Raw genomic sequence first — 19,025 nt, 5'->3', positions numbered from 1 at the left:
CCAGCACCCTCAATGCCTTCACACCAGTCCCTGTGAGAGCCTGCACCAAGTGCCTTATCCACTTTCCTTTGGGGAGGGTGGAATCTGCTCTCTGATCCATCTCATGCTCACTTCTTGGCAGGAATGTGTGCAAGGTCAGACACTGACCCAAGATCCATCCTGTGCAAGATGGCAGTGTGGGGTCTGCACAGGGCTGCAGAGCCACACAGCAGACTCACAGCTCAGCTCTGCAGCTGGCCTTGTCACAAGGCTCAATTCCAGCCTACCACAAGCATCTCAGCAGCTGAGTGACAAGCAGCCTTCCCATGTCTCTGTTCCCAGGGTAAAAATCACACCTGTCACACAGCCAGGTTAGCACAGCAGTGCAGCTGCATCCTTCACTGGGAGCCACTGCCAACAGGCACTGGGGTTCACTTAGGAGCTTCAGGGATTCAATTGATCCTGGTGGATGAGAAGTTCCCACCTCAACTCCCAAATGCATCTTTACAAGCACTAACCCTTCAGTGGGCAAGGTGAGGTTCTCCTTGGCCTCAGTGCCTGGCAGGGAAAGCAATGAGGCTGTGACAGTTTCTCTGTGTGCAGAGTCACATCCTTTGGAAGAGCTGCTGCTGGGGACTGTTTATTCTTCTAGAAGCCAATTTGCACTTCTAAACAAACATCTGCCCAGCTTTGAAGAGAGCAAATCCCAAACCCTGGCTCAGCAGGAGCATTGACAGCAGGGGCTAATGGTGAGAGAACCACAAGTCCCCTCCCCTTTCTACCCTCGGGGGGAGTGTGACAAAGGTGGCACTGTTCTGGGTGACAGTGGAGGCAGCAGCTGCCAGGCACAACGAGTGCCACATGCCTGCTGCAGGCTGACTGTCCTGGGGCTCTCACACTGAGAATCAGGACTCAGGAGGGGGGGCAAGGGCAGGGGCCTTAAGAACAACAGAAGAACCCTTATGGGATCAGGGCAGAGGCTCTTGGGAAGGACACAGACTCACACACCAGTACAGCAGGTCTGTGTTTTACTGCCCATCAGCTGCTGCCATCTCATACAGGCTTCTATGGATGGAGAGAGGCTGTCTGCAAAGGCCTGCAGGGACAGGATGAAGGGCAATGGCTTCAGACTGGAGCAGGGCAGATTTTCATTGCATATTTAGGAACAAGTTCTTTACTGTGAGGGTGGTGGAACAGTTTGCCCAAGGGACAGGTTGCCCAGGAGGTGGTTGAGGTCCCTTCCCTGGAGATATTCAAGGGGAGGCTCAATGAGGCTCTGGACAACCTGATCTAGTTGGGAATGTCCCTGCTTACTGGAGGTCCCTTTCTGCCCAGACCATTCTATGATTCTATGATTCTGGAAGCCCCTGAGCCTGCAGAGAGCAGCAGCAGGATCTCCAGCATCTTCTGCATCATTTATTTATGCCAGCTTCAAAACTCATGGGTTACCAAACTCTCTATGATTCTATGATTGTGGAAGCCCCTGAGCCTGCAGAGAGCAGCAGCAGGATCTCCAGCATCTTCTGCATCATTTATTTATGCCAGCTTCAAAACTCATGGGTTACCAAACTCTCTATGATTCTATGATTGTGGAAGCCCCTGAGCCTGCAGTGAGCAGCAGCAGGATCTCCAGCACCTTGTGCATCATTTATTTATGCCAGCTTCAAAACTCATGGGTTACCAAACTCCCTAAATCTAATTTGCTTTAAGAGTTTACAGCCCAACCCTGAGACAATTGAAGGGAAGAAGAAATGTTGTTCAGGTCTGAAATCAGGTCAGCACTGATTCCTGAGCTCTTGTCACTGAACAAAGGGTGGGACACAGCAGAGAAGGGTTTGATCTTGGTTTGCTTCCCAAGAATCAGGATTGCCAGCATGACATGCTGAGGCTTCACTGCTTTAACTGAGCTCAAAAGGGAAGTATGAGATTTGCCTCTATTTTCTCCAACAGGTCTGCTCAGAGGGTAGGAGGAAAACACAAGAGTGGAGCACGACAGAGCTGTGGCCTCCTCCCATGCCTCACCTGATGCAGTGCAGTTAATCCATCTTCATTGCACAGGTCTGGGCTGATGTTGCTCTTCAGCAGGTAACATACTGTAAGGGAAGGAGACAGGAGGAAAGAAGTCAGACCAGCACTCCTAGCACACCTCCTGCTTTCAGACACTTCAAGACAGGGTGTCCCAGTGCAGGCAGTGCTGCAGGAGACCTTGCAGCTGAGAACCCAACACTGGCATGAGCCCACAGCCATCACAGTGCTGGTGAGAAAAGAGGTACCTAGGTTTTATCCAGCAGAGAGCACCAGCATACAACTTTCCCCAGCCTCCTTCCACAGGAGACTGCTATTAATTGCAGCTGTCCTAGCTGTGTGGTTGTGGTGGAGCAGGCAGCAGCTTTATCTTGTGCTTTGCAGCACCCCAGAGCAGCCTCTGCACGCTGCAGCCCAGGAGAGCTCAGAGGCAATCAAAGGTGATTTGGGGCTCCTGAGTTACAACCATTAGAGATCTCTCACTGTGGGAGGGATGAGGTCTTGCCTCAAGAAATTACACTCTGAGATGAGAAGTCTGATATGTTCAGGGGCCTCCCACATCTGAAATGCACCAGGGCTGCTTTGGACACTTCACATAAGCTGTTGGCTATTTGAAGAACTCTTCCCAGAGGCTTTGTTTTTGAATCGTGCCTTTGGGCAGAAAGGAAAAGATTTATTCCATTCCAATGCAAATTCCTGAAACACAGGAAGAGTCCTTAGGACCCAGGTGAAAAACAAAGTTTGCTCTGTGGTACAGATCTTGCAGGGGGTATAAACTTGCAACAGATCTTGCAACATGGCTGGCAGGGGGTATAAACTAACAGCCACACCAGGAAACTCTTCAAATTCAAGGCTGCTGACAGATCTTGATGATCTCTATCCATTTTCTGCTGTTTACTTGCTCATTCCCTGCTTTTCTCCAGAGATTGCACTACCTAATGCTTTTCCCACCTCAAATGTCACAGACAGCACAGGCACAAGCCAGAGGTTCTTAATCACCTCCTTGAGGCCAAGGTAGCAACAAGCCTCATCACATTTGATGGCAAACTTGCAACCACTAATTGAAACCAGAGCTGTAGAAAAAGCAACACTAACAAAGCTGAGAGGGCAATCACCATTGTCAGAGCTGGCAGTCAAAATGACTGCAGGGCTGGTAGCTCTCAAAGCATCCTGCAGCCTTTGCTTCTGCTGCTTCTGACTGCTCACTCTCCTGCTCCTAGAGGCTCCTTCCCCAGCACATCCCATCCAGAGGGAAACCCATCTGCAGGGCTGTCCCTGGGCACAGAGCACTGCTGGCACCCAAAGCAGAAGGGGGAAACCACATCCACAGTGACATCAGTGCAGATTTATGAAGCTCTGTTTGAAAGCTCTGGGAAATAAACAGAATCACAGAATGCTGGAAGGGACCTCAAAAGAACACCCAGTCCAACCCCCCCCAGCCAGAGCAGATCACACAGGAACACATCCAGGTGAGTTTTGAGTTTCTCCAGAGAGGGAGACTCCACAACCCCCCTGGGCAGCCTGTTCCAGCCTTCTGTCACCCTCACAGTGAAAAAATTCTTCCTCCTGTTTCCACAGAACTTCCTATGCCTCAGCTTCCATCCATTGCCCTTCCATCCAAATGCACTCTCAAGAGCAGCAAACCGAAACCAAAGTGAACTTTTTGTTTGGTCTGACATTGTCAAAAACAAAGGGAAAAAAGCAGAGAGAAGGGAAATAAAACACTTTGCAGTCACAGCATTGCTTCAGCTGACTCCAATGCTGGAATTGACATCAGGTGGAAACAACTGGAGGGCACTGCCACCTGCTCAGGGAAACTGACACAAAGGAGCTGAATACAACAAAGAGGGACAGGGAACTGGGGAAGGGTCTGGAGAAGAAATCTGATGAGGAGTGACTGAGGGAGCTGGGGCTGTTTAGTTTGGAAAAGAGGAGGCTGAGGGAGACCTCTTTACAACTACCTGAAAGGACACAGTGGAGAGGCTGGTGCTGATCTCCTCTCACAGGAGACCAAGAGGGAATGGCCTCAAGCTGTGACTGGGTAGGGTTAGACTGGACATTAGGAAACATTCTTTTCCCAGCAAGAGTGGTCAGGCATTGGAATGTGCTGCCTGGAGAGGTGGTGGAGTCACCAGCTCTGGAGGTGTTTAAAGGTGGTTTGATGTGGTGCTTGGGGTTATGGTTTAGGGGTGAACCTTGCAGAGTAGGGTTCTGGGTTAGACTTGGTGACCCTGAGGGGCTTTTCCAAGCTGAATGTTTCTGTGCTAGCATTGCTTCACCGGACTCCACACCCAGAATTTACATCAGGTGGGAACAACTTGAAGGCACTGCCACCTGCTCAGTGAAACTGACAGGAGAGAGCTGAATACAACAAAGCACACAACTCATCTCCCAGCACTGGGAGGCTGAAGACTCGGAGCTTTTCCAGCTGGAAGGGCAGAGCAGGAAGCCCATGCTGAGCTCAGCTCTCACACACCCCCCTCTCCCCATGCATCTCCAAGCAACAGGAGTGCTGAACCCCAGCCAGCACATCCAGTTTAATGACCATGCTTCTGCTGTTCCTGGCCAGCCCCAAGCTCCTGCCCTCCTCCTAATCCCAGCTGAGGGGTGGCTGAGTCCTTCACCAGTGGGTCTGGCTGTCTCTCATTTGCTTTGGAGGCTCTGCCATGAGGGTTTTAATTCAATCTCAGTCATTTCAAAGCCATTGTGTACTAATGACATGCAGCTCCACAATCATGTTCTGCCTGATTATGGAGACTTGGGCAAGTAGATGCTGGCAGATTAACCTTACAAGTGCTGTCCCTCCATGGGAAGAAGCAGTAGCAGAAATCCCAGCTTGTTATGGAGTCTGGGGGTTTTGTTGAAGGCTCTGCAATCATGGCTTGACAGAGCTTGTAAGAGCCCTTGAAGGGTTAAGATTCAGAGCAGGATTTGTCTTACCCTAAAGCAGCTTTGATTTCTCCACTAACCCCTGCAGCAGTCCTCATGTTTGTAGCACACCTCCCATCTGCCCTTGGGACCAGCTCACCACAGCCCTCAAAACATTTCCCAGCGTTGCCCAAAACACCAAAGGCTGACAATCACAAGATGCTAGAAAAGAAAGGCAGAGAAGAGTCAGATAACAAAGCTAGGTATGGATGTGGTACCAATGAGACATGAACAGAGGTCAAACTCCTCTCCAAATAGTCCTAAGATGAAGGTTGCACCTCAGTGCTCAGCAGAGGAGCACAGGGCTGGGCAGAAATCAGTCCTGGCTCTTTTTCCTGACGTCAGATGGTATTCCTTTGGTATTCCTCATGCTCCAGACAGCAAACAGAAGTCTCCAAGAACTGTGCTTCCTATTACAAGTGAGGAGTTTTACCCAGTGTCCCACCAAGCTCACAGCAGAATGGAGCCCCAGTTCTTACCACTTCCAGCAGCAGAGAACTGAGTGGCAAAGAGTGGCATCATCACCCCTTGCTCCCTGCAGAGGGACATGAAGGCAGCACAGCACAGGATAGACCTGGACCTGTTGGAGAGGTGGCAGAGGACACCACAAAAATGATCAGAGGGATGAAAGCCCTCTGCTGTAAGGACAGGCTGAGAGAGTTAGGGTTGTTCAGCCTGGAGAAAGCTCCAGGGAGACCTTTTGGGAGCTTAAAGAGGTTGATCAGAAAGCTGGGAATGGAGTTTCGAGCAGGACCTGTTGTGACAGAACAAAGGGTGATGGTTTAAACAAAAGAAGGAGATTCTAACTAGACAGAAGAGACTTTTGTACACTGAGGGTGGTATGACACTGGCCCATGATCCCCAGAGAGCTGGTAGCTGCCCTATCCCTGGAACCAGGTCATGCTGTCTGGGGCTTTGAGCACTGTGGCACTTCCACTGCTGTGCTCTTCTGGTTAAAGCAGGGAGAGAGACCTGAGCAAGCAAAGTGTTTCTCCTTAAGCATGCCAGAGCTACATGCCTCACTGCAAAAACCTCAACACCTTCTCCTCCTACCACCAAGCATGAATGATGCCACACAGGTGGGCAGCTTTGAACTTCAGCTCTCAAAGACATGCATTAATCACTCAGTGCCAGCTGATCACCTTCTGTTGGCTCAAGCCTCAAGCACACCACTCCTGAGAGGAAGATTCCCCACCCACAAACCAGTACAGCATGGAAATGGATCTTCTGCAAGCCCCTCTGCAAGCTCAGGTCACTGCATGCTCAGCAGAATGGGCTTTGACAGGTCCCATCAGTGTGCCCAGCAGGCAGCAGCCTCCACTTCAACACTCATGATTAACTTCTTAAGGAGAGCTCAGCCCTGAAATGCTGAGCTGTGGAAAATCTGTCCTTGATGTGTAGGTGTGGAGCAGGGGCTGGATCCATGGAGATCCTTCCGTGTGTGGATAGAGCTGATTACCTGTCAGGCACAAGTTGTGGGAAGCAGTTTCCAAGCTCCCAGCCAGTGAAGGGCTACAAATGATTACAGTGAGAGCTGGGTGAACAAATTGTTGTGAATAATTCATTGCAAATGCTATTAACTGAACAATCACTCCCAAGTATTTTCCATCATCCTGCGTGCTCTGCTGATAATTGAACCTCTCACATGCCAGCAGTGCTGTGCATTAATCATCCATTTACATTTTACCTTTCACATCTGTGCTGTGTTAAATGGGAAAAGCTCCCCCAACAGCTGTGAAAATACAGCCTAGGTTTTCAGTCCCCCTCCATCACAGGTCCTCAAACAGATTCTCCTCCCCCAACACAACAAACCTGCTTCTCAGGAGCCCCTTCCCCTCCCAAGCATGTCCAAGCCTCACTTACTTTCCCCCAAACCCAATAAATCAGGGGGAAGACAAAAAACTCACTGCAGAGGCCCTGAGGAGGATTCAGTGTGAGGTAATCAGCTCTCTCACCTGAAGAGATACCACAGCTCTTGTGGGGTTTGTGCATCTTACTTCTCTCTGAGTTTACACTAGAAACAGCTTTTCCAGAGAAGACCTTAAATTACAAGACTTTTCCATGGAGGGGAAAAAAATAAAAACCAAAAAAAACAAACACCTTTGTCAGGGCAGCTCCACCTATGTCAATAAGCTACAGCATAGAATTCCAGATCCTGTCACACTCCCATCTATAGCCAGCATTTGATACCTCAACAGTTAATAACTCATAAGGAAAAAAGAGAGAGAAAAAAAAGCCACCTGAAATGGATATGGGCACCAGGGAGGGAAAAATAAAGCCCAACACCACCTTTCTGACAGGAGGTCCTGATTCCTCCCCAACAACTATAGTAGTAAATTGTCCATACTGGCAAGCAGACTGGCTTGAGTCATCCAAGTTTACACACACAGAGGCCATTAGTTTTTCAAAGTTGAGGTTGAACTTGTTGGCACTCAGTGAGTCCTTTTGGAAAGTATTTAAACTCTTCTAGTTCACTTTCTGGCTCTCAGGCCACCTTTCAAAGCTGCTGCTGCCCTGAGGAGCAGAAGGATTCTTCTATGTTTAGAGCTGATGTCACTGAACCAAATGAAGTTTCCTTTGGATTCAGATGTGTGCTGGAAGTCACAGCATGGTGGGGATTGGAAGGGACCTCTGGGGACCATCCAGGCCAACAGCCCTCCTAAAGCAGGGACACCCAGAGCAGGTAGCCCAGGTGGGTTTGGAATCTCTTCAGAGAGGGAGATTCCACAACCTCCCTGGGCAGCCTGCTCCAGGGCTCCAGCATCCTCACAGCAAGGAAGTTTTTTGTCCTGTCATGTTCAGGTGGAACCTCCTGGGTTCCACTTTGTGCCCACTGCCCCTTGTCCTGTCACTGGGCACTGCTGCCAAGAGCCTGGCCCTATCCTCTTGCCCCTCACCCTTTAGCTCTTGCTGAGCATTGCTCAGATCCCCTCTGGGGCTGCTCTTCTCCAGGCTCTCAGTCCCAGGGCTCTCAGCCTTTCCCCCTCACAGAGATGCTCCAGGCCCCTCAGCACCTTTGTAGCCTCTGCTGGACTCTTTCCAGTAGTTTCCTGTCCCTGTTGAACTGGGGAGCCCAGAACTGGATGCAGTGCTCCAGGTGCATTCTCACTAGGGCAGAGGGAGAAACTCCCTTGACCTGCTGGCCACACTCTCCTTAATGCAGCCCTGGAGATCATTTCCTTTCTTGGCCACACAGGAGCACATTGCTGGCTCATGGTGACCTTGTTGTCCACCAGCTCTCCTAAATCCTCCTCCACAGAGCTGCTTTTCCTCCAGTCAATCCTTACTGGTTCAGGACATTATTCCTCCCCAGTGCAGGACTTTAGCCTTGCTGAAGTTCCTTGGGTTGCCCTCTGCCCAACTCTCCAGCCTCCAATCCAAATGGAGCTTTAGTCTGACCCCCAGCACAGCAGAAGGAACTCTGCCCAGAATTACTTGTCATGAGATACCAGTGGTGTCTGTGCCACACTGATGTGTTGGCAAAGGTCTAGAGAGCCTGATCCCCAGCCTGCCAGGCATGGTCCTGTGGATGGGCTCAGCTACTTGGCAGCTGCATGTTTACGGCCATGGTTTTGCAAGGACAGTTATTACACAGGAGAAACACTGCCAGGAAAAGAGCACTGCAGCTAGAAGCACTCTGCCAGCAAAGCATCCAGCTTCCCAACACAGCAGACTGTGATATTCCTCTTGAAGAGCATAACTAAGCCCTCAACAACAGCAGGATGAACTTCCTCAGCCTTACCCTCCACTCTCTGCAAGGTACAGCTGAGAGCCCATCCTGGTCCATCATGGACTCTTAAAAGACAAACCCAAACAAACAAACAAACAGCCAAAAAACCCCCAAACAAACAAAAAGAAACCCAAGCAACCAAAAAAACCAAACCAAAACAACCACCACCACCACAACAAAACCCCACCCACAGAAAACAAAAATCCCACACTCAGGCAGCTTCAAACATTCAGCACAGCTAAAAATACACATGGCCCCGTTTGCCTGCTGAGCTACAACAGAGCCATCCCATAATGATGGCTCACCCAGCGTTCTGAGGAAGGTTCAAAGCCTGTTAAGACACCTCCCACCCAGTTTAGAGCTGGGCACACACTTTCCTTCTCACATAGCCACAAAATCTGGGAAGTTTGGGAAGAGGCCAGCAGAGCCCCATCTGCTCTGTGCCACAGTCACACAGGCAGGGACATTGCACACAGCTACACTCAGCCCCAGGTGCTGCTTCTCTCAAGGAAGAATCTGTGTCTGATTTTGCTGCCTGTTGCTTAAGAGGACACATCCTTGACCAGCCTCTTCCTGCAGAATCTGCTTCATACTCCAGTTTCATTCTGACAGCAAGTGAGAGTTGTCAGCAGCTCACAAATGTGTTTCATGCACAAGGTCCACTTCTTCTCCCCCTCTTTGGGTCTGTTTCAATCATTTTTTGCTCTTTGCTGTGACCCCTGTCCTTCACTGGTCCTTTCTAACCCCAAATATTTGATGATTCTGCACAGCACCAGAGCACCAAGACCCACACTGTAAGGGGAGAGCTGTCTACAGCACTGCTGAGGTTGCACCTCAAATACTGGGCACAGTTTTGGGCTTCTCACTCCAAGAAGGACATTGAGAGGCTGGAGCAGGTCCAGAGAAGGGCAATAAAGCTGGGGAAGGGGCTGGAGAACAGGGCTGGTGAGGAGCAGCTGAGGGAGCTGGGGGTGTTCATCCTGGAGAAGAGGAGGCTGAAGTGAGAGCTTCTGGCTCTCTACAGCTCCCTGAAAGGAGGTTGGACTGAGGTGAGGGTTGTTCTCTTTTCCCTAGAAACAAGTGACAGAACAAGAGGAATCAACCTCAGGTTGTGCCAGGGGAGGTTTAGGTTGGACATGAGGAGCAATTTCTTCCCCAGAAGTGTTGTCAAGCTCCGTAGCAGGCCAGCCAGGGCAGTGGTGAAGTCCCCACTAGAGGTGTTCCAAAGCCCTGGAGAAGTGGTACTGAGGGACAGGCTTTAGTAGGGACCTGGCACTGCCAGGTTGGACCCAGTGATCTTAAAGATCTCTTCCAACCAAAATGATTTTATGATTCTATAATCCTGCAGCTGCATCTTGGATGAATGGACCACAGCCAGCTGCTCAAACCCTACTGCATCCCACATTTTTCCTGCATCTCCAGGGCTTCAGGCTCTGATAATCCACTCAGTGCTGGTGCTGCAGAAGCAGCTTTCTTTTATGGCTGCCATCCACTTGGGATTACTCAGGGAAGTAACAGTGTGCAAGTTACCCATCTGCAACCAGCAGTGCCCAAAGGAGGCAGCAGAAACAAAGCCAAATTCATTTCAAGAGGGGAAAAAAATAAATATTAGAGGATGCTGCCATCTGACAAGGATTTTCTGAGGCTGTAGCATCCTCATCATCTCCTGCTGCTCAGGCTAACAGTGGAATTTGTCCATGCAAGAGACACGAAACACATCCAGGAGAACTACAGCCCCAGATTATTTTCTTGGTTTCCCATTCCTCATCTGTTATTGAATAAATCATTCTGGTATGGTTTTTACACAGATGCTGGGCTTGAAAAGGGATGAGTGCTTTATATAACCCTTGGGCTCAGCTGCCTGCAGCAGGATTTCTGTGGGCAGGGAGCCAGGAGAGCAGATTCCCTGATATCATTGCAACAGGGACACCTGGGCTGCCAAAGAGCCTCTTCTCTCTTTAAGAGGCATTTTGGAGTAGGTATCTGAACAGTGCCAATTTAAAAAGTACTAAAAAACCAAACTGAAGTCAGACTTATGGAGGTTTCAATCAAGAAGGCCAAGGCCAAGTTTCCCCAGGATGACTCAGAAGCTGCAGGGATGAGCAGATCAGTGCTAGCTGTCAGGATACTCAGCAGGCAGCACTGAGAACACACAGAGGGAATTGTCCTACTGCAGTCAGATCCACATGAGCCAGGGGCCTGAGTAAGGGACACTGACAGAAAGTCTGTCTGAGGGACAGCCAGGTCCTCCAGCAGAGGCTTGGTAGGAACCTGCATCTCTGGAATTCCTACCTGGAATGTTGGGTTTGGCAGATGTAAGCAGCACACCTCACTTCCCTGCATGTTTCAGGCAGAGTTAGACAAAGAGCACCTACAGAGCCAGGTTTGACCAAGTCCTCCTGTCCTCCTGCAGCTCAGGCTACTTCCAGCTTGCTTCCTACAAACAGTTCTTCCTGGAAGCCATGCATGCAAACCCACCCAGAAACACAGCATCAAAGCCTGTGGTCTGAGCAGCACAGGGGAGCCCACTTGGATGTAACCTGTTCAGAAAGTACTTTTGATGCCTTGGACCAAAACCTATCTACTGAGACATGCAGCAGCCATCACCTCTGATCTCTACTGGACATCACCTCAGTCTATTGGACTGATCTTATTGGGAAAATAAATCTTTCAGGTTACCAAAAAAAAAAGGAAATGCAGCCAAAAATTAAACTAACTAACTAAATGGCTTTAATAAAAAAGAAATTGCAGCTTAAAAAGTGCTTAGATAAGAGAGAACAATGGTGCCAGGAAGTAAATTTTGCAGCTCAGGACGTGGCCAGTTGCATGAACACAGCTGCAGGTGAGCTGAGGAGCAGAATCATAGAACTGTTGTGGTTGGAAAAGAGCTCTAAGATCATCAAGTCCAACCACAGAAGTGCAATAACCCCTGAGGGCCAGGCAGAGCCAGCCTGCCACTGGTAGCAAGAGGATACCCTAATATGCTCTGTGTAGCAGGAAATAGTTCCTATTGCCATTTGAAAGTGTTATTAGGTTCCAGCCTCTGCCCCAGCTCATGTTTCAGGCATCCTCTGGCCCCAGCTAAGCAGCTGTGTGTTGACCTGAGCCACATGAATGCTTTTGAAGGCTCCCAGCTATAAACCAGGAAACTTTCTATTTAGAGTAACGGAAAAGAGGTTTTGGTGGAGGGCTCAGGAAACACATACCTGCTTTTCAAGCTGCTCTGGACTGATACCAAATGATTCCCTGTGGTGACAGCCTGCCCACCACAGACCAGAAGCTTGCCAGCAGCCTGGGCTCTCTGCCTCCTCTGCTCCTCAGCCTGTCTCACTTCAGAGATACATTTTGAGGAAGAAGTTCTTCCCCATGAGAGTGGTGAGACCCTGGAATGGGTTGTCCAGGGAGGTGGTTGGGGCCTCATCCCTGGAGGTGCTTAAGGCCAGCCTGGATGAGGCTCTGGCCAGCCTGATCCAGTGTGAGGTGTCCCTGCCCATGGAAGGGGGGTTGGAACTGGCTGATCCTTGTGGTCCCTTCCAGCCCTGACTGATTCTCTGATTTTTCTGTTGTGCTTCCCTACCCTTGCACTGGTCTTTAGAGAAGCTCCAACTGTTTTGGTACCTTCTCCACCCTCAGCAGCACCCACTCTGACCTGGCTCAACACATTTTGGTGTTTTTTTTCTTTTTCCCCCTCCAACTTTGTCTCTCTAGTTTATGATGAGTACACTGGGGACTAGATCTTTAAGAGATGCAGGACCACATCACATCCTTAGGTCTGCTCCCGTGCTTTGCTCACAGAACAGGGTGCCAGGCAGCCAAGGTTTCAGTGTGGTGTGACACACTCTGTATTGCAGCCCTCTCAGACACATCTTTGTGTGACATGGCAGCAGAGGGAGCTGGTGCCAGCCCCCAGGTCCCACCCAGCCCAGAGGTGTCTCACACCATTACCCCACACTGGAGCCTGTGGGGACACACCAGGAGTTAAAGTGTAATCTGCTAAACCATCACCCCTGCCAGGCAGCACCAGTTCTTACTGGAAACACTGCATGGCCATGCAGTGCTGGAAGGGAAATGTCTACAAAGCAGGAAGTCCTCCTCGTTATTTTTGCTCAGAGAAAGAGAGATTGTAGTTTCCTCTTTAAAACCAAGAGCTACTTTCATGCAAGTTTAGCAGCAACCTGAACTTCACCATGGAAGCATCCTTAGCTCCAGCAACTCTTCTGCTTTTGCAACCTGCAATGATTCAGCAGCAAATTTCACACAACTCAGAGATTTGAATTTCAGCAGAGCCTTTCATCCAGAGATGTCTGAAAGCCCTGCTGCTGGTAGCAGAGTAAGCTCCAGGCTGTCTCCTGGGATTTTACAATCAGTATTTGCCTCGTTTCACAGATGTGACATCTCAGCCTGAGTTAGTCCCCAGACTCTGGAGGCTCAGGTTTCTTTGCCAAGGTCACAGTGACAGTCCATGGCACAGCTGTGACGGTGCCCTTGAGTCCCAAGTCCCAGCTCTGCCCTTTTAGCACAAGGAAACTCTTCCTTTCCTCACCCCTGCCCTCTCTGTTGTTCAGCCAAGAGGGATTGTGCAAAGCAGCTCAAGTCTCCATGCTAACAGCTCCAAGAGCAACCAGACCCCAAGCAGCACACAGTGTTTGACAGAGTTCAGTAACTGTGCCCATGGATGTTCCACACAGAACACCAAAGCTGTGGCTTGGCATCAGCTCCCAGTTGGGAAGCTCTCCAGCATTCAGCTTGGTCCTGTTTGCTGACCACATTGAGGACCTGGCTTGGGCAAGGAGAGCAAGTTGCAGAAGGTAGAGGAGTGAGGTGATCTGAAGGGCTTGCAGTGTGGCCCACACTTTGTTTAGCTACAAATCAGGCATGATGCTGTCACCAAGGTGGGGAATGAAGCATGTCTGGTCACCAAGCCCACTCGTGGCAACCCTTCCTGATCTTCACTAGCAACCCAGCCAGCACAACTTCCCTTCTCCCATCCCCTCTCTCACAAGCCCAGATCCCAGCAGTCTGCAAGTTTCCAGGGCTGATCAAATGCCACTACTGCCCCCAAGTTTCAAATCACTTCTCTTCCAGTTTCCCTCTCAGCAGCTATCACACAGTCTAGACCTTCTCTTGTACATTAAGGATAAAGCACATTCCATTTGCTCTACAGCTCCAGCACCTCCAGTCCCAAAGCAACCCCCAATGCTGTGCATCACCCTGGCACAGCTGCTGCCCCGTGGTGCCCATGACAGCCTGCTGACAGCTCAAGGTACAGAGACAGTGGGCAGCTGTCACCAGCCACCCAGCAACTGCACAAAGTCTCTCAGCTGTCAGCATGCTGCCCCTTGGTGGGACCTGGCCTGAGGGGCGGGTGACCCTTGCACCAGTGCACACCAAGCAGGGGCATTGCCCAGAAATACCCAGGACCCCCAGCTCCCCAGGCTTCAAATTTGTTTTCAGCAGAACCAAATGGATGAGAAAGCCACAGGGATGGCCCTCCCAGCCCTTGGCAACCAGCAACACCTCCCCCTCCCCCCAGAGAAGTCGTGAGAATTGCTCTGTGATCACCATCAAAGGTATTCAGCACTGCATGGAAAGCAGCTCATACATTTAAGGCTGAGTCTGAAGCTAACACCTGAGCTTGGCAGAGCTGCAGCTCTTTCACAGCTACAGCAACACTTGCAGCCAGAGGAACAGGCCTGACAAGGTGGAGAAACAAATCCATGGCATGGCTGCTGTGCACAGAGGACACTGGTCCCCCCCCCAGCCAGGGGCTGGAGCTGGAGACTGTCCACCTCCTAGGCCTGATCTGGTTGAGGATGGTCTGTGCAACAAAGATCACAGCATCAGCTGGCTGCAGGTTTGTAACTGTGTGTTGTGGTTTAACCCCAGGCAGCAAGCAAGCACCATGCAGCTGTCTGTTCACTCCTCAACCCTCCCAGTGGGGTAGGGAGGGGAAGAGGGAAAACAAAAAGTAAAACTTGTGGGGTGAGATGAGAACAGTTTGCTAACTACAGTGAAATCAAACAATAATGCAATATTGATAGTAGTAGGGAAAAGGAATATAACCAAATAGAGAATGAAAGCCAAGACAGAGAAGAGATACACAGTGCAATTATTCATCACTGCTGGCCAATGCCCCTGCAGCAATCAGCCTCTCCCAGCCAACTGCCCCTAGTTTATACACTGGGCATGATGTCCTGTGGTGTGGAATATCCCCTTGGCTAGTGTGGGTCACCTGTCCTGGCCATTATCCCCCACCCCATCTTCTGGCAGAGCACAGCAAACTGCAGAGTCCAGAACCTAGTGTAAGCTCTACTGAGCAACAGCTCAACATCAGTGTGATACCAACCTTGTCCTCACACTAAATCCAAACACAGCACTGCACCAGCTACTGGTGAGGAAATTAACTCTGTCCCAGCTGAAAACAGGACGTTCTGCAGTCCAGATTTAGGAACTATCACCTTGAGCAGCCAAGTTGAAAAGATAAAACAGAAGAACAGCAGGCAAAAAGTTCATTTCCCTAATATTTCCTAATTTTATCAAAGAAGGTTTGAAATGCCCCTCCATGACTCCTCACAGACTACATAAAAGACCTTTAAATTAGGTCAAACCCAAGCAGGCACCCAGTGATCCAACCTGGTCTATAACCTGAGTGTCAAGTGCTGAGCATGCAGCCTGCCTTGTTTTAAAAGATACTTCACCTGCCCCAGCAGACAAAGATGAAAACTCCCTCAAACTTCTTCTGTCACAAGTTCTGTGTAATTTCTGCTTCCCACCACCTCAGCATGAGTGTTCCCAGGCTGGGTGATGCAATATAGATAACAACTTCATGGTTGCTGGGAGATTAGCCCACGAGGAAGCAGCTTGAAGACTTGACAGGTCATTTAGACTTAGCAGAAAGTGAAGAAACAAAAAAGTCCCACTTGTTGCCTTCACCCACCTCAGCCACAGCCCAGAGACAGGGAACTAATGGAAAGATTCCAGCAGAGGCTGCAAAGATGCTGAGGGGCCTGGAGCATCTCTGTGAGGAGGAAAGGTTGAGAGCCCTGGGGCTGTTGAGCCAGAGAGGAGCAGCCCCAGAGGGGATCTGCTCAATGCACAGCAAGAGCTAAAGGGTGGGGGGCAAGAGGATGGAGCCTCTTGTTAGTGGTGCCCAGTGACAGGACAAGGGGCAGTAGACACCAACTGGAACCCAGGAGGTTCCACCTGAAGAAGAGGAGACACTTCTTTGCTGTGAGAGTGCCAGAACCCTGGAGCAGGCTGCTCAGAGGTTGTGGAGCCTCCTCTGGAGATTCCAAAGCAGCCTGGACACTGTGATCGTGGGCAAGCTGCTGTGGGTGCCCTGCTTTAGCAGGGGGGTTGGAATGGTTGATTCCCAGAGGTCCTTTCCAACTCCCACCATGCAGACATGCAGGTGCCAGCCCTCTGTGGGCTCACCACATGACAGATCTTGCTGCCAGCTCCCCTCTGCTGAGCTTCCTGCACTTTGATGCAGAAAAGAAAGAAACCACACAGGGGGCTCAGGAGCACTTTTCTTTTTTAGTGAGCGACTCCTTCACTTGCAAAAGCCATCTCAGTCAGCTTAAAACTTTCATCTGCAGACTACAGCTTGAATTCAGCAAACCCCTTCAGATCAGAGCTGGGCAGAGAGAAAAAAAACAGCTCCCTCTCACAAAGGGCTGAGGAGTTGCATACGTGGCAGCAGAGACACATGGATGCTGCCTCACAGGAGGGGAGAAATGGTCCAGACCCATACTGGAGATGTGAGCTCAGGACTCCCACCACTTACAAGACTGCTCTGACAGCCTTTGGGGTCAGTCTGAGGTTTTTTACTTAATGTAAAGAGGAAAAGAGATTAAATTCTCCTTCAGGAAATGCTTTGCCTTAGTGCTTCAGACCAGGTCACTGATGTTTCAGAGATGAGCACTTCAGTCTCAGCTCACACTGTGATTGATTGATTTTATTTTGTATTTACATGCTGAGCTTATTAATTACACACTTTGAACCAGCAAATTAAACTACACCTCCTTCCTCCAGCTCGTATGCAGGTTTAAAGCATCCCATTTATCAGAGCAGTAGCTCTCAACATTGAAGGTGTTCAGATCCCAGAACCTCCATGCTGGGAACAAGGAATTGCAGGGAGCAGAGGGAGAGCAGCACATCCCACTTGTCTCTCTCCACCCCTTTGAGAGGTCTCCTACCCTGGGATGAAAGACCCTGTCCAGCTCTCCATGTTGGTACTGCCAGCTGAATGCCTCCCATACATTCTTCAGCCAGAGTCAGAGCAGAGCAGTTCAGAGTTTTCCTTTTCTGCAGCAGTGGAGAGGAGCTTCAGTTTGCCAGAGGATTGCATTTCCCAAGAAAACTGGTTTACAAAACAATTAAGAGTCATTAAAACTCCCCACTAGGTTTTGCCATTAGCAATGGCAGGACCCATTCTCCTCTCCACAGTGGTGAAAAATCCACTTACTTCTGTATTAAAGCCAGTCCTGTTAATGAGCCATTTTATTCCATCCTCTTTGCTTATGAGAGCAGCAGATCCCTCACATCAGGGGGGGGTTTCATTACATATTTACCACTGCAAGAGCCCAAGCATCATGGGGCCACCTTTTAGCTGTCACAGTGCAAGAAAGGTGACATCCATCCCCTGGGCTTGGCTGGCAGGTTGTTCTCTACTCACTGCATCCCTCACACCTGCACATGAGCAGACAGGAAGGACCTCCTTACACCCTGCCATGGCTGCTTCTGTGCAACACAGGAGAAAAAGCTGCATCATGAAATTACCTGCAAGCCCCACACCTGGAACATCAGGACAAGAGGAAAGCCAGACCTGAGCTCCCCATCACCTCCCATCAATCCCAGTCTGATATTTGGACTAGAAAATTTACAGTAACAACAAAATGCTTCAGTAGCTAAACCCCCTTTGGGACATTCATTAAAATAATTACTGCCTGAGTGGCTGCTTGCACTGCTCTGCTGGCAGCACAACTTCACAGGTTGCAGGGCTGGACCCCAGTACCAGCACAGGAATCTGGGAGTCAGTTCAAGGCTCGTGCACAGTACTGGGAAGCAGTGCAGTTCCATGCAAGCCCTTGGGCTGGACACTCCACTACATTTTCCTACCACTAAACCCAAAATTCAGCATCTCCAGCACTGAGTATAGCTGAGCAAGTGGGCCAGCTTCTGGACAGAATACCAGGTGTTGGTTTTCTGGAAAGAACACCAGATGCTGGTTCTGATCAGCACCCAGCAGAAGAAGCCTGTAGCATCTTAATACCTTTTGCAAGAGCAAGTGAGGACAAGAGTCCAAGTGCTGTGGTTCCTGGAGACACCATAGACCATTCTATCCTTTATGAAATGAAGTGGAAGGGTTGCACTCTTCCTCTCCAAACCAGGGCTATAACCTTCCTCACACAACCAATTCTGTCCTTCAAAGGTGGGCAGAGATTTGCCTGCTCTGTGGGACTTGTGCCAAGAGCACTTGTACCTGTTTGGGGAGATGCAGGAGATCTGATCCCCATCACCAGACCTGTGATCAATTACATCCCTCCCTCCACTATTTTTGGTCCTACTTGGTCTGGAAAAAAAAACAAACAAAACAGTCTTAAAAGAATAGATTTCTTCCCAAGCAGCTGTTAGTAACAAACACTTCTGAGACATTTCCCACGTTTCAGAGAAGCAAATCCCACTCCAAGCCTCCATTAGCACCACAGTCAGAGCTACAACAGAGAGATCCTGTTTGTTTCTGTACACCTCATCATAAAGGTGTCCATCTCATTTGCTCACTGCAGAGAGGTCAGACCAGATGACCTCTAAAACATTCTTTCTGATTCAAACCATTCTATGATTGTACAAAGAATGATTCCTGGGGAAAGGCACCCCCCAGACCAGGAGGATCCAACCAGGTCTGGATCTCACATGAGCAGCTGCAACCAGTGCAGTTGTATAATGGAAACCTGACCTACAAACCTTGAACCAAATTGCAGCTATTCTCCCTTTGTAAAACAAGCACATGAAGGCTGCAGGCTGCTTCTGCCCTGGCTGCTGCCAGCTCCTACAACTGGAACCTCTGGCTTGGCTGCGTGCCCTGACAGGATCATTGCCTTTCCTCCATCCAGTGCACTTGGGAAGAAGTGGATCACCAGCAAAATGTGAGTTAAAACAGGTCCTGGTTGCCTGAATTGCATCAGCTGTGGGATTCAGTATTAGGGGATGGAGCACATTTTGCTGGCCAAGATCTCCACACATAACCAGGTACTTTCAGTTGGAGGACACAAGAAGGAGCAGCAGCCTCCTCTTCCACCCTAACAGGGCACCAGGAGCACTGGAGCAAGGAACAGATTCCCAACAAGCCTGTGTCCCTCCT

At 49.9% G+C, this 19,025-nt stretch overlaps 1 protein-coding gene across 2 annotated transcripts in view; it reads right to left on the bottom strand.

Moving 5' to 3' along the window:
* Positions 1-19,025, bottom strand: part of PPP1R16B (protein phosphatase 1 regulatory subunit 16B) — a 43,277-nt gene that overhangs the window by 8,752 nt on the left and 15,500 nt on the right. For both annotated transcript variants that reach the window (XM_054391975.1, XM_054391976.1), the window contains exon 2: positions 2,002-2,072. In XM_054391975.1, the coding sequence (XP_054247950.1) occupies positions 2,002-2,072 (71 nt within the window). The remainder of the gene's footprint in view (positions 1-2,001; positions 2,073-19,025) is intronic.

The sequence above is a fragment of the Indicator indicator genome, chromosome 24 (genome assembly GCF_027791375.1).
Source record: "Indicator indicator isolate 239-I01 chromosome 24, UM_Iind_1.1, whole genome shotgun sequence".
Lineage (NCBI taxonomy): Eukaryota > Metazoa > Chordata > Aves > Piciformes > Indicatoridae > Indicator > Indicator indicator.
Note: the sequence above shows the minus strand (reverse complement) of the source record. Positions and strands in the feature narration are given on the sequence as shown.